We start from the raw sequence: 15,445 nt of genomic DNA, 5'->3' as shown, positions 1-15,445 counted from the left end.
AGGTCAGAAAACCCACCCTAGATCTGGGCCACATCCTCCCTCGGCAGCCTACGTAGGACAAGGAGAAAGATGCTTTTGCTCTTAGTCGGCTTGCTCTTGCTCTCAATGGCAGAGCGCTCTCTCTCTCACTGCGCTAGAGCCTGCTTACCTGGGATTCTGAGGCACACTGAAGACCAGCTGAGTCATCCGATCTTGTGGACTGACAACTACTGACTTCCTGGACTTTCGGTCAGTAGACAGTGATTGTTGGACTAGCCGGGCCACTGCCTGTAAGCCATTCTAATAAATTCCCTTTAAATATCTATATTCTATCAGCTCTCTTCCTGACTAACACACCCACCCAGTCCTTTCAGAAATGAAATGGTGAGAATCACGAGGACTTGTTTCAATGTTTCCGTGTCCTCTCAAAGGCCCCTCTAATTGACAAATAGGGCCATCTGTCCTAGCCTTCTCAGATGTGCCGCAGGGAATGTTACCTGCAACTACTTGAGGAAATAAAGATTGCGGCGTGATCAAGGGGTGCAGAAGCAGCACTCCCCTGGCCCACCACACGGCTCCGTCCACTGACCTTGGGGGACTGACTCCGCCCACCGCGGGTCTGAGGCTGGGTAGTCGTCCACCAGGTCCATGCTGATCTGAGTCACAGCCTTGTCTAACTCAGCGTCCGAATTCAAGTCAGTGTGAGAGGAAAAGAACTCATCCGCCATCATCTGAGCACGGCCCAAGTCTTTCCTGCAGGAAAACGGGAATGCGAAGCTACAGCAGAGGCCAACCGTCCCAGACTCGCCATAGAAAAGTTAACGGTGAGGTTAACACCCATGTACAGGCTTTAGCCCACAGGACTGGTCGGTCACAAGATTCACCTCATTACATAGAAGGAGGCTTCTGTGCGGCTGTGAATTCATTAATACACTGAACGCTCTAACAGGAGAGGCACTAGACAACGGTTAAGACTGAAACCAGCCCCAGGCTTTAGGCCACGGTGCCAGGAGTCAGACCACTGAACAAGTGAAGGCACATGTGCTGGCCAGTACTCACTCAGACAGCAGCCGCGATGGTTTATACTGTTAACCTGAGGTCTAGAATCACCTTATGACAAATCTTTGCATTGTCCTAGTTTGAGGTAAAGGCTCAACTTCCAGAATGAATGAAAAGGTGAAATCGGGCTGTGGAAGCTTCCTGACTGCTCCTGCTGCCATGTGTCTCCCCAATGATACAATGATCCCCCGAATGATCCCCCGAACGCTAAGCTACAACAAAAGCCCCTCCTTTCCTAAACTGTTTCTTGTCAGCTATCTAGTCACGGCAAAGAGAAAAGTAACTAACAGACCACCAAGCACAGGGAAGGGCAGCCAACCCATCAGAGGGCAGGGAGAGCTCTCTGGGGGAAGAAGCCACAGGGGTGGGGTAAGGAGAATGAAGTGGGAGTGGTCACCCACTGAGCATGCCCTGCTGGTTAGCAAGGAAGCTACAGCAGACGTGGAAACAGGTCTAGGAAAAGGAGTCTTGGAAAAAACCAGAGCAACAGCCTGAAGGACAGTGAGCCCCTAAAAAAGAGGACTCTTCTAAACTGGGCCGACGCGAGAAAAGAACCAGGTACTAATGAGGCCAAGAGGAAGGTAAATGCGGCCTACACTCAGAAGGATGAACAGGTCAGAAGGCCCAGCCCTGCAGACTGCGGTGTAAGGACTGCACAGACACTGGGAGAGGCTGTGAACCGTGGAGACGCAAACAGGGAAGGAGCACCAGCCAGCCCAGCAGTGGCTACGGCTGTTAGGATGAACAGAAAGGAGAGGCACAAAAGTCCCCTAGACCCTCCAGGGGGTGCATGTCCCTACTGGCTCTGTAATGTTGGACAGGAGTCCCATCAGCATAGAGCTTGTGGTAATTTGTTCTGGTAGCCACAAGAAATCAAAATAAAGACTCCAGTTGCTGGCCGCATTATCATGTACACTTAACAGACTGTCACTGAAGAGAAATATGAGCAAGACGAAGTAACCCAAATCTTTCTAGGAAGACTGACCCATGCAACAGAACAAGGTCATAAAGCATACTGCACTGTTTAGTGGCGCCCCCACCTGGGCAGAACAGGGAATGCAGCAGATCATTGGCAAGGCAGCCAGACAAGCTTAGAACCTAATACTATATATACATACTTGAGGGAATGAGCAGCCACCCTGCACCACTGAGTGGGAGGGCAGGTCAGGACCTGAGAACTTGTCATTTTTTTTTAAAATGCTTAAAAAAAAATACTTTCTTCAAAACCAAGACACGCTAGGCAAACTGGATCCTTCACTCTTCTCAACCAGGCACAAAGGAAGAAACAGGGCCAGGATCAGTGACTGTCCTGCCAAAGCCTCACAGCTCTTGGAAGAGGCAGACTTGGCAAGGCTTGGCCAAGACTTTCACAAGTGTCTATTCAATTGTTAAACAACTCTGCTGATGAAGGAAAGCGTGTAAGTGGCATCAGGCATGCTGATAATAAACGGAAATGTGACCCTGAGCCCAGGACCTCTGCTGCAGGTTCACGCCCACAGTACCCAGGACACCTCTGCTGCAGGTTCACGCCCACAATACCTAGGATACCTCTGCTGCAGGTTCACGCCCACAGTACCCAGGACACCTCTGCTGCAGGTTCACGCCCACAGTACCTAGGATACCTCTGCTGCAGGTTCACGCCCACAGTACCTAGGACCCCTCTGCTGCAGGTTCATGCCCACAGTACCCAGGACACCTCTGCTGCAGGTTCACGCCCACAGTACCCAGGACCTCTGCTGCAGGTTCACGCCCACAGTACCTAGAACACCTCTGCTGCAGGTTCACGCCCATAGTACCTAGCCCTCACAGTTCTAACGGTGCTGTGCCTCTAGTACATTAGGAATCCTGCATTCCACAAACAACCCAGACAGCCAGTGAGATAGTGGAGTGGACAGGATGCTGTGTAGTTAGGTTCCAGAGGCTCTCTGGATAGGTGGTAACTCATCTGCTAAAGGTCATGAAACGGTAGCAGCCAGGCTGAAGCTGAAGCAGTCTTTACTCCAGGCTGCAGGATACTTGTGCAAGACCTGACCAATAATTACACAAGTTGTTTGTCCAAACTGTCATCAACAAAACATCTGTATTTGTATTTTTTGAATAAATTAAAATGAAAACCAAACAATACTAAGTAAAAAAAAAATAAAGACAATACTTAAAAGCTCTATGTTATGTTTGACTCAGGGCATTTGCCAGTGTTTGGAGACAAGGTGGTTGTAACAGCAGGGGAAGGGCCACTGGCTTCCAGTGGGAAGAGGCCAGGGCTACTGCTCTATAGCCTGCAAATCATCAGATGCCCACAAATGGTTACCTGTCTCAAATGTCAACGCAGCGATCAGAAGCTACAGGAAGCAAAGAGCTGGCCAGCCAAGGCCCTAGAAATATGAGAATCCCAGGCACAACACAGCCAGACTGGAATCTGGCCACAATGAGAGCCCAGCTTGGACTTGGCCAACTGCCACCTGACCTGACCTCCAACAGCCAAACTGCAGAATCTGAGCTTGGCTGAGCAACCACTAGGTTCTGTGGTCACTGAACCCCAGCTAAGGGGTAGGCTTACTTCTTTCATAACACCCATATGACTCCATCTGCAACTTACTTGCTCGGATGTGTTAAAAGACATTTTGTCCTCCGTCTTTAGGACTGCCAGTTTTAATGGTCACTGCTTCCTGGGGAGGCTGTTAGACCTGATGTTAGATCTACGTAGGGTGGGGCCCTTGCGATGCCATATTCAGATAATCAGATAGCTCTCACCACCCACCAACGCACAGTAAGCGTCAGGAAAAACACACATAAGGTGGGCTGTGATTTTAAAATGTGCTGTGCCTGCTGAGCATAACAGTCATGCCTGTAATTCCCGCGCTAGAGGAGGACCAGCCTGGTTTACATATTTAGGAGCACTTGCTGCTCTTGCAGAGGACCTGGACTGGGTTCCCACCACTCACATTTCCCATATCAGGTAACTCCAGCTCTAGGGAATCTGATGCCCTTTTATGGGTTCTATGAACACTACCCCCAACACACAAATATATATATGTATATATATTTCTTTTTCTTTTGGTTTTTCAAGACAGGGTTTCTCTCTGAAACAGCCCTAGCTGTCCTGGAACTCACTTTGTAGACCAGGCTGGCCTTGAATTTAGAGAACTGCCTACCTCTGCCTTGGAGTGCTGGGATTAAAGGCGTGCGCCACCACTTGGCTGATTCATAATCTTTTTTTATTTTTGTTTGTTGTGTTTTTGAGACAGGAATTCTCCAGGTAGCTTTGGAGACTGGAGACTGTCCTGGAACTCACTTTATAGGTCAGGCTGTTCTCGAACTCACAGAAATCCACCTGTTTCTGCCTCCCTAGTGCTGCGATTAAAGGCGTGCGCTACCACCACCCAGCTCTAAAACAGATCTTAAAACAACAAGACTGTGCTATACCTGCAGTACTGTAGGAATGCAGCCTTAAGTAGTTTTGTCTTATCTTCATGGGCTACAGTTTCATTTTTTGTTGTGGTCTCAAAAACCATACTCTACAAGACAAAACAGAAAACAAACTGTTGCTTCCAAGAACTGGGCACAGGAAGAGTCGCACATGTTGAAGGAAGGGTACGCCACACTCACAGATGGATCAAAGCCCTACAGAAAAGGCAGGTGACTCAGCGCTTGACCCCACTGTCCCTATGCTTATCACAATAAGCATTAAGAACATGGGAAGGACACAGCTAAGCAGAACTCAGGAAAACTGCAAGAGATGGACTAGTACAGAACAAATCCAGGAGCATGCAGCAGCACCAATCTAGAACACACCATCAGAAGCAAGAGTTCAAATACATTACACTCTGTAGAAACTGACAAATCGATTGATTTTCTTGGTTTAAAATCAATTTTTTTTAATTTTGCACGTGTGAGTGACTGCATATATATCCACGTGTACACATGTGTTGTGTGTGCTGTCCCCAGAGGTCAGAAGAGGGTATAGGATCTCCTAGAACTGGAGTAACAGATGGTTGTGGGTGCTGGAATTGAACCCAGGTCCTCTACAGGAGCAACAAATGTTCTTAATTGTTTAGCCTTCTCTCTAGGCTGTGTTTGAGACAGGGTCTTACTATGCAGCCTGGGCTGGCCTAGAACTCTCTATGTAGATCAGGTTGACCTTTAATTCAGAGTTCCCACCTGCCTCTTCCTCTCAAGCGCTGGAATTCCAACCAGCTTCTTTCACTTCAATTTTTAACTAAGAAAACGGTCTACACAAAGACTACTCATGCAGCATATGTCTGGTATTCCAGTGCTCGGAAGACTGAGGCAAGAGGTTTAGCCTGAACTACACAGTAACTCTGTCAACAGATGACAGACAAGCCAGTGTCTTATGATCAACAAAACCAAACATGTGAATCTGTCACGTATTTCAGTAGAAGATACTGTATTTTAGCCTTCTGTAACTGAAAGATTTTTTCTGTTTAAAAATTCCAAACTTACAGATAAAGTTACCTCAGGTTTCAAGATAATAGAAAGGTGATTGCTTTTGCTTTTTGTTTTGTTTCTCTGTGTATCAACAGTCCTGGCTGTCCTGGAACTCATTCTGTAGACCAGGCTGGACTTGAACTCAAAGGGATCCACCCGCCTCTGCCTCCCAAGTGCTGAGACTAAAGATGTGCATTACCACACCTGGTGAAAGTTGATTTCTTATTTATTTATTTTTAATCTCATCAAGCCTCTCAGAATTCATCTGCTGAGGTCACCGAGATGTCTCAGTGAATAAAGACATTTGCTGTGCAACCTGAGTTTGATCCCCAGAGCCCATGTAAAGTGGCATTCAGGTCTGCCTAGCCCAGCTGGGGACAAGTCCTTATGGATAGTGACCATAGGAAAAACTACCTCAACAGGCACCTTCCAAAGCTGCCGGACAGTGTGTGCAACAATCGACTCAGCAAATAAAATCGATGCTGTCAAAGCTCCAGAATCACCGGATGTGTACTGTGTGGAAGGTCACTGGTGCTTCCCTGGAATGAACCGTTCTAACACCCATCTGTCACCCCACTCCTCAGCAAGGCAAAGGAGAGGAGGACGCACATAAGTTGTTCCAAACCCCTGTTCTAAAACTATGACCTGAAGACAGCAACACATTCACTTGGCTCAGAGATGCAGAGGAAAATGCAGACGGGACTGAGACAACGAACAGCGGTTCTGAGAAAAAGGACAGAGAGCAGATCTCACCCCAGCCTTTCTAATTCAACTGCCCTTTCTGGTGTGAAACACAGCAAATGTCAAGTGATCTTACCTCATTGCCCTGCCCACCAACTGAAGAGGCCAAAGACTCTTCCAGGTCCTCTGCTAATAGGGACACATTTTCCCTTGGAGTGACAGACACCAGACCACTGTTCCTAGAAAAAAAGATCGGAACACCTCCACAGGAGCCGGCGCCCAGAATGCCATCTCCTGAGAACAAAATGCACAAAGATCGCATGGAACAATTTCTCAGATTTCCGATGACCCGCATCCTTCTTCCTTTATGACTCCTAAAATTAAAATGCTATGGCATAAATGAATTTAATTTGTTTTTACTTTCTTTGTAGAGACAGCCTTACTATGCTGATCGGGCTGGTTTACATTAGAAGGCTTATGCCATCACCTGCCTCAGCCCCCAGAGTTTATGTTCTACTTAGGTCTCAGCTTTTAAATTGTAAAACTGTCAGGACCCTGTTGCTTCTCAATAAAGCAGACTGTCTTTTCCACATTAAAGACAAGAAAAACTGGGCTGGCGATGACTCAGCAATTAAAGCATTTGCTGCCTCAGCAAGAGAGTTCAGTTCTCCCCCCCACTCCACCCCCAGACAGGGTTTCTCTGTGGCTTTGGAGCCTGTCCTGGAACTAGCTCTTGTAGACCAGGCTGACCTCGAACTCACAGAGATCCGCCTGCCTCTGCCTCCCGAAAGTTCAATTCTTAGTGGCCTCACTGGGAGGCTCACAACCTCCTATAACTCTACAGGAGACTACACCCTCTTCTGGCCTCCACTGGTACCCTGTACCTACATAAATAAAAGTCTAAAAAACAAAAACAAGACAACAAACACCCCCAAAACAAAACCACAAAACTTGTTGTTGCAAGAAAACAGTGAGCAAAACCCCTCCTCAATCTCTCCAAATTCCTTGTTCTGTAAAACCTAGAATGGCAGCATCTCCACCCTGTGGCATCCTCTTGCTTCCTGCCTAATGGTCTTTCTATAGGGGTCAGTCCAGGCAATAGCCAGCCTACTCTGTGCCTTAGGAACAGCCCACTATACTGGTCCCTCTGTGTGGACCACCACCTAGGCTCCATCTGTGGCTGGCCCAGGCCCTGTCCTGTAGGACTATATGCTTGTCAGTATCTACTGGTCTGGTCTGTATTGCAGGCTAGTCCCCAGGGGTTTTCCTGCCAGGGTTCTGAACAAACTAGCTTAAGAATGCTAACCCGTCTGAGCCACTCTCCCAAACTAAGATGAGCACTTACTTCTCTCGAGTTAGCTCTTACTTTCTTGTCCCTTCTGGGGAACCTTTTTTTTTTGGGGGGGGGGTACTAATTTTGCCTATAAAGACAACAGTTTGTGAATTCTACCCACCCTTGGGTATTCAAGTGTGGCTGTGAACTCAGCTACTGCAGCAGTATTAATATTTCTAATGGGCAAGTGGCAAACCAGAGGCCAAATGTACAATAAAAGAAGAGAAACTGCCAAGAATGGCTAATGAGCTGGCCAAAGCGCTTGGATCTAAGAATCACTTATTGGAGACTGTATAATACTGGTGGGTGGATAGACATGTATAAAAGGAGAACAGAGTCCAGACAGACACCACATGCATTGGATTAACTGAATTCTGACAAAGGTGAAAATATAATTCAATGGAGAAAGAACTATCTTTTCATCTAAAGCAGCCATCCATGTACCTTGTGCATCAAAGACAATTTTCTCCTGAGGAAGAGAAAACTTCCCAGTTCCTGTGGAGCACACAAAGACAGCATTCTCCATATAAAGATAGGTCATCTGGCTTGAAAAGTTCGGCACCATCAATCGACATGGAATCAGGTCTTCAGACTGAAAGGTAAATTTAGGATTATAGTTTGTAAGATTCAAGACAAAAATATTTGTATGATTTTTGCAACTACATTTATATGACACCATTCCACAAAAAATGTTAAAATTCTCAGTCACTGAATATCCTTGTGAAAGTCTACACAAGACGATTCACAAGGACAGGAGAGGCTTACAGTCACTGCTGGGCCTGGACATTGATGTCCTCCTGGAATCTAGAAGCCGACTGCTAAATGTGTGAACATGTGGAGTCTTGGGAAGGCTCTGCTGGGAAGTTTTGTTCACCTCTATGTGAGGATACCAATAAGAAGGCTCTGTCTACTAGGAATAGGCACCATAAAGGCTGGCACCTTTATCTTGGACCTCTAAGCTCCAGAACTTCCTATAGCTTATAAATGATCCACCCTTAGGAATTTTGCTGCAACAGCCCAAATGGACTAACATATTTGTCTTACCGAAATTATTTCCTGAGTTGCAAATTAGTAAACTTTTAAAATACTAGGCATGGTTGTAGGATAAAACATCTTTAATTTCAGACCTTGGGAGGCAAAGGCAGGCAGACCTCGGAGTTTGAGGTCAGACTGGTCTACAGATTAAGATCCAGGACAGTCAGGACTATACAGAAAAATCCTGTCTTGAAAAAAACCAACCAAGCAACCAAGCAAGCAAACAAAAGGATTATAACTAGAAGTTTGTAACAAATGAGACACAAAAAGCTCTAATATGTTATATTATTTATTTTTAAACTGGCAGGTGCAAAAGAAAACGTTTTGTTTCTGGCTCCCTTCTCTTCTGAGACAGTCTCGCGATGCTCGCAATGTACCTTGGGTGCCCTGGAGTTCCCTATGCTGACCTTAAATTTACAGAGATCTGCTTGTCTCTACTTCTAGAAAAGTGTGAACCTCCATAAAAGTGTGTGTCACTGCACCCAAATGGCTTTCGTTTTACCACCAGGCATCAGGTACAAGCTTGCATTTAGCAAGCTCGAGAGGCCCCCACAAGCTCTCAAATATAAGACAATTGAATTCATTTGTTTACATGTAAAGTCAGAGAAAGAAATACAGTAAGAACTCACTAGGCACAAAATTAGGAAATACTAACAATCACCAACAATTACTAAAGAAGTATTAAAATTTTACAAAAGTTAATGTGTATGTGCGTGTGCGTGTAGTGGATATGTACATATAAATGCAGGATAGAGAGGACAGATGTTTTGGATCCCTTTGAGCTGGAGCTTTGGGTGGATATAAGTCACCTGGGAACCAAACCTGGGTTCTCTGCAAGAGCAACAAATGCTCCTAATCACTGAGACATCTCCCTATTCCCCTAAAATAACTTTTAAAGCATTTCATTAAAGTGAGACTGCTGGTTTTACTCTCAAATTGTTTTCTTTGCATTCTTTTTGCACTTTCTGAAAACTTTTAAATGACATTGTGTTATGATTTCCAAAGTCTACTTAACTGAAACACGTGATAAGGTTTATTCTTGTTAGAAATAAAAGAATAACAGATTTTCTTATGGGATTCGATAAGCAAGCACATTAAGATTCAAGACTTAGTAGCTGGAGAAATAAATGGCTCTGTGGTTAAGAAAGCTTGCTGCTCTGCTTTGGCAGAGGACCCAAGTTTGGTTCACTGCAGCCCATGCTGGGTGGCTCACAATCAACTGTGACTTCAGCTCCAGGGGTGTTGACTGAGGTTTTCTGTCCCACAAAGTCCCACATCCGTTTGCCTCTGCCTTCTATAAGCACCTGCACACACATGCAAATACACCCCCCAATAAATAAATTAAAAAAGCAAAGGGCTAGGTAAGGTTACACACACCTTTAACAGCAGCACTTGAGAGGCAAAGGCAGAGGCAGGCAGCACTCTGAATTCCAGGGTAAGCCAGAGCTACACAGTGAGACTCTGTCTCAAATATATAATAAAGATTTAAGAGAATTAGCCAGGTGGTGGTGGCACATGCCTTTAATCCCAGCATTTGGGAGGCAGAGTCAGGCGGATCTCTGAGTTCGAGGCCAGGCTGGTCTACAGAACTAGTTCCAGTACAGCTAGGGCTGTTACACAAAGAAACCTGTCTTTTTGAAAACCAAAAGAAAAAAAAAATGATTTAAGAGAATTAGATGCTACATAAGGCTAAATGACATGTTTCATAGCTGTCTCCTGGTAAATATCAGTTACGTGTTTTGTTTTGCTTTTTCGAGACAGGGTTTCTCAATGTAACAGCCCTAGATGTTCTGGAACTAGCTCTTGTAGACCAGGCTAGCCTTGAACTCATAGATACCCACCTACCTCTGCCTCCCAAGTGCTGGCATCAAGGCGTGCGCCATCACCGCCCAGCTAGATAATTGCTGTTTATACTCAACATCAGTGCAACTGTCTTCCAGAGACTTACTTTGTAGAGTATGTAAATAGTCATTCCCTAGGCACATGGAATTTTTCTATAATATAAACGTCTCAAAATCGGACCCCAGGAAGATAGGGTGGCACAGACCAATAACATCAACAACTTGGGAGATGAGACAGAAAGATCTTGTCTATGTAGTCAGACTGGGTTACACATCTCAAACAACAAATTAAAATCTGAATCCAAGTATTTCACCATAAACCTCACCATCAAATTTCATTTTTACTCAATAAAGAGCTACAGCAGGAGGGTCAGAGGACCGGCTGCTAGATACCTTCAACTGTCATCTTTCTTTAGCTCGGACTGGACCAGAAAGTAAGACGGAAAAACAAAAAATCAATAATATCTGAAAGTATTTCCAAATCTTGCAAGTGAACCTTAAAAGACACCAATGGTCAGAGAAGGAATTTGATGTGTTATGGCATCTGTGTAATTTTACTTACCTGGAAAGGTGGGTTGTACTGAGTAACTTCTACAGTAATCGTATCTGACATTTGGTTACCGCTGTCTTCCACCGTTATCAGAGAGTAATAAACGAGACAGGGACTGTCTCCCAGGTGCCATGCTGCTGCCAAAACCAGGAGTCCATCACTAGACGAGAGGGGGAAAAAGACAGGCTTGCTGAATGTGTTTTTTTTGTTTTGTTTTTTCCCTTTGAGACTGTGTTTTACTACACAGCCCTGGCTGTCCTGGAACTCTCAGAGCTCCAAAGGTATGTGCCACCAAACCCTGTAGGCTTCTTTGTAAACAGTATGCCAGATTATTACAAAATTAAACACACCATGTATGGTAGAGCCCTGTACCTACATATTTACCCAAGGGAGAAAATATGCTCATAATTACCTTCATGCAAATGTTTATACCGGCTTTATTACAGGAGCCAACCTGAAAATAACCCAAAGTCTTCAACCACTGAGGAGATAAATCCTGGTGTCTCTGTCTCTCTCTCTCTCTGTCTCTCTCTCTCTCTCTCTCTCTCTGTCTCTCTCTCTCTCTCTGTCTGTCTCTCTCTCTCTCTCTCTCNGTCTCTCTCTCTCTCTCTGTCTGTCTCTCTCTCTCTCTCTCTCTCTCTCTCTCTCTCTCTCTCTCTCTCTCTCTCGTGAATATTTAGTCATGAAACAAATTTCTGAATCACCTGGGCAGTGGTGATGCAGCCTTTAGTCCCAGCACTTGGGAGACAGAGGCAGAGGCAGGCAGATCTCTATGAGTTTGAGGCCAGCCTGATCTACAGAGTGAGTTCTAGGACAGCCAGAGCTACACAGAGAAACCCTGACTTGAAAAACTAAAAGGAAAAAAATTTTTTCTGAATGAGTTTTAAATCTACCATGTGAATGTTTTATTTACCCTGCATGATTTATTTATACACCATTCTGAAAAAGACAGAACTTTGAAGACAGACAGATCAATGAGTTCCAGGAGCACAAAGGAATTTTGGAGGAAAGGTGATCTCTTTCTCCACCACCCCTCTTATTGAGGTTCAAACTCTGCCTTGTGTATGTAGATACTGCCCTACCACCGAGCAACACCCCAGCTCTGTTCTATGTCATGACTATGGTCAAGATGACTGTATGTGCCGGCGGTGGTGGGAGCACGCCTTTAGTCCCAGCACTCGGGAAGCAGAGGTAGGTAGAATCTCTGAGTTAGAGGCCAGCCTGGTCTACAGAGCTTGTTCTAGGAGAGCCAAGCTTACACAAAGAAACCCTAACTCAAAAACAGCAACCTTCCCAAACAAACAAAAAAAAAAACCAGAACAAACAACAACAACAACAAAGATGACTATATGCACTTAGCAAGACTCATAGAAAGTCAGGCATGTCTGGTGGTGCACACCTGTAAATCCATTACTTGGGGCATGGAGTTAAAATAAGGCAACAAAAAAGTCTCAATTTTTGTTGGCTGGGAACCATAACCCTCCTGCCTCAGCCTTCCTGAGTGCTGAGACCACAAACTGAGCTGCCAGGCCCTGCCTGAGAACTGTTGCTAAGAGAAAACTCACTCCAAGCATAAACCATGCCCAGTCTGGCTTGCGCTGGAGGGACACAGCTTCATGACATCAGTTAGCCGCTGACTATGGGACACAAGAGCTCCTTCCTGACAGTGATGAGAAACTGATGTCTCCATGGAGACCAGAGAGACCAAAGTGCTGGCATTGCCTTAAGATGGAATAAAGACAGACAGAGCTGGTCCAGCTGTGCAAGCCCAGAAGCCTCAAGTCTAACGTGGCAGGGACACCCCATTTAAAGCTGAGGAGTGTGTCCATTTCCCACAGCAGCAGGCAGCACCACGGAAGAGACCACTCGGAGGCTCAGCAGAGACGAGCAGAGTCAGCAGAGCAGGCAGCAGGCCACACGTCACCACAGAGATGCCAATGTGTTATCCAACTTCTTTAGGACAAATCAGTTACTTACCAGTTTTGCTTCAAGTCCAAATACTGAATGTGGACCCCTTCTTTAATGGCTTCGTAGTTGCTTTCGGATCCCTAAATGGAAATACCAAAGTGTAAGCTCCCCGTAATTATTGTGTCTTTCTTTCTGCCCAATGAACACCCAGTACCTGGCAAAGTGTTGCAACCACGAGCAACGAACATTTAAAATCTAGCACACCAAGCCAGGTGTGGTGGTGCAATCTTAAATCTCAGCACTCAGGAGGCAGAGACAGGCAGATCCCTCTGTCTACATAGTGAGTTCCAAGACAGGCAGGTGACAGGAGGTCACCTGGGTATAGTGGCACATGCTCATATTCCTAGAACACAGGTGGTGGAGGCAGAAGATCAACTGTGTAGTGAGTATAAGGCCAGACTGAGCTACACGAGACTCGGTCTTATATCTGGCCACCCCACAAATTAGCAAGTTAATCACTGATTTCTATTACAGATAGGAATTGAACACCCAGTTATACTTATTTGATACACACACACACACACACACACACACGCGCGCGCGCGCGCGTCACGGAAATGTGTTTCAATGAGGCAGATGGGCTGGCTGTGGTTATGCTGACCTACATATAATCTCAGCACTTGGGAGGCTGAGGCAGGACTTACAAAGAGTTCATAACCAGCCTGGGCTACATACAGAGTGAGTTCCTATCTCAAAGAAAACAAAAAACAAAGAAGGAATAACACATTTGAACACCGTAAACCAAACCAGAAATGTCCATTCCAGTTCCTCACCCAAATAGCATCAGTAATGCTTTCCTTCAGGGTTCTGTGCACGTCCCAGCTGTGAGCCAGCTTCTCTGAAGAATCATCCAGTTCCCATTTACTGATGTTTGAACTCGTCAGGGTGTAGAAACTGGATCTTGCGCTGTCCCAGAGAACACTGGCCAGCTGTGGAGAGAGGAGGGGTCACATTGAGACTGACTCCAACTTCATGTGCTTTGCAGCTATCTGACTATAAACCTTCCTCAGGCTCTGGAGGAAGAACCCCTGAACCTCCAAAGGAAAGGACTGGGGAGAGCAGAGCTGAGATGGGAAAGTTCGAGTCCTCAGAGGACCAGCGTCTTAGTATGTAAGAACTTTTAGAGAAACCACAGTGGAGTCTTCAGTGTGTCTATAAACTGGTGAGTCAAGGAGGTGTTGCTTGTGGCTTTTGGGCCTAGAATTTGAAGGGAGCTGGCAGAGAGGACACTCATCAGACACGGGCATTGCTTGCATGAGTAGACTTCTGCAAGATGGGTGTGTTGAAGCCGAATGCACACAGTAGTTTTTAGTTTAAACTTAAACCCCCATTGCCTCCGTTTCTCCTGTTATACGTCAAGAAAGGTCAACAATGAGGCTGTGCTGGCCTGTGGACAAGAGCAGACAATGGGATGGATGCACCCAGAGGCAGCTGGGGAGCCACTCTGTACAAGAGAGGGAAGTGCAGTGACGAGCACCATGGTTTGCAAACCAGGTCACTCGAGAGAAGGGACAGTGCCATTAGCAGAAAGACTTGTCAAAAGACGATAAATCTGTGTTTAAACATGTTGTTTTGGGTTTAAGAACACTCAAGGGACCAAGTGGCAAAGTCGCCTGAGGTGCGGAACAAGCAGTGTGTTGAGGAGCTGAGCTCTATCTAGTTCAGGCTCGAGTATGACAGGTCCATCTCAGCGCTCACGACCTCAGCCTCTCCAGCACAATGGAGAGAAAGGCTCTGCTTCACAGGAGAACCAAAACAGCTGACAGATCCAAGCTATACCTGCCTTTCCTCCAGGCCAGCCGGGAGGGGAAATGTGAGTTATTCACACTTCAAATTCAGCCTTAAAAAAACTCATTAATTTTCACAGTGTGGAGATATGGATCAGTGGTCAACAACACTTACTGTTCTTCAAGAGAACCAAGGTTTGATTTGCAACACCCACAGCTCCCAACTGTAACTCCAGTTCCAGTTCCAGAGGATCCGATGCTCTCTCTGGCCTCAGCAAGCATCAGACAACTATGAGGTGCATAAAAATGCATGCAGGCAAATACTCATACACATAAAATTAAAAAGCAAAAGCAACAACACAACAGCTTACACCGTATGAGACCAATAACACTGTCACAGGAAATTTCAACTCAGTGCAAACAGCTCTTTATAAACGCACCATGAGGTCACTAGCGGGAGACAGAATCCCGAAAAGGGAGGAAACCCTCCGGCCAATCCCTGAGAGCATGCCTTGGCCCTGGGGAAGCACGTGCTGGTGAATCTTTCCTGAGCTTTCGGGAATCAATCTGATCAGCTGGCTCCCCACAGAGGACAGGATGAAACTTCCTCCCTGTGAAGAAACAGAACAAAATGAGCCTGGAATACATACACTCTCAGAATGGAGAACTAGCAAAAAACAAAACAAAAAAAAAAAACAGGCTACAAAGCCTGGTGTGGTGGTGCATGCCTGAAATGCCAGCACTTGAGGAACTGAGGCAGGAGGATTACCATTAAGGCCAGCCTGGGCTGCAGAGCAAGACTTTGTCTCAATTGAAAAAAAAAAAA

The 15,445-nt window shown here is 45.8% G+C and overlaps 1 protein-coding gene across 2 annotated transcripts in view; it reads right to left on the bottom strand.

Moving 5' to 3' along the window:
* Positions 1-15,445, bottom strand: part of Nup133 (nucleoporin 133) — a 47,088-nt gene that overhangs the window by 22,338 nt on the left and 9,305 nt on the right. For both annotated transcript variants that reach the window (XM_050147045.1, XM_050147046.1), the window contains 8 exons: positions 15,060-15,230; positions 13,666-13,821; positions 12,902-12,972; positions 10,937-11,084; positions 7,943-8,090; positions 6,302-6,459; positions 4,462-4,553; positions 569-732 (listed from right to left, as the gene is read on the bottom strand). In XM_050147045.1, coding sequence (XP_050003002.1) covers positions 569-732; positions 4,462-4,553; positions 6,302-6,459; positions 7,943-8,090; positions 10,937-11,084; positions 12,902-12,972; positions 13,666-13,821; positions 15,060-15,230 — 1,108 coding nt within the window. The remainder of the gene's footprint in view (positions 1-568; positions 733-4,461; positions 4,554-6,301; positions 6,460-7,942; positions 8,091-10,936; positions 11,085-12,901; positions 12,973-13,665; positions 13,822-15,059; positions 15,231-15,445) is intronic.

This window comes from Alexandromys fortis, unplaced genomic scaffold, assembly GCF_014885135.2.
Source record: "Alexandromys fortis isolate MF-2015 unplaced genomic scaffold, M_Fortis_MF-2015_v1.1 scaffold_12, whole genome shotgun sequence".
NCBI lineage: Eukaryota > Metazoa > Chordata > Mammalia > Rodentia > Cricetidae > Alexandromys > Alexandromys fortis.
The sequence above is the reverse complement of the archived record's forward strand: the minus strand, read 5'-3'. Positions and strand labels throughout refer to the sequence as shown.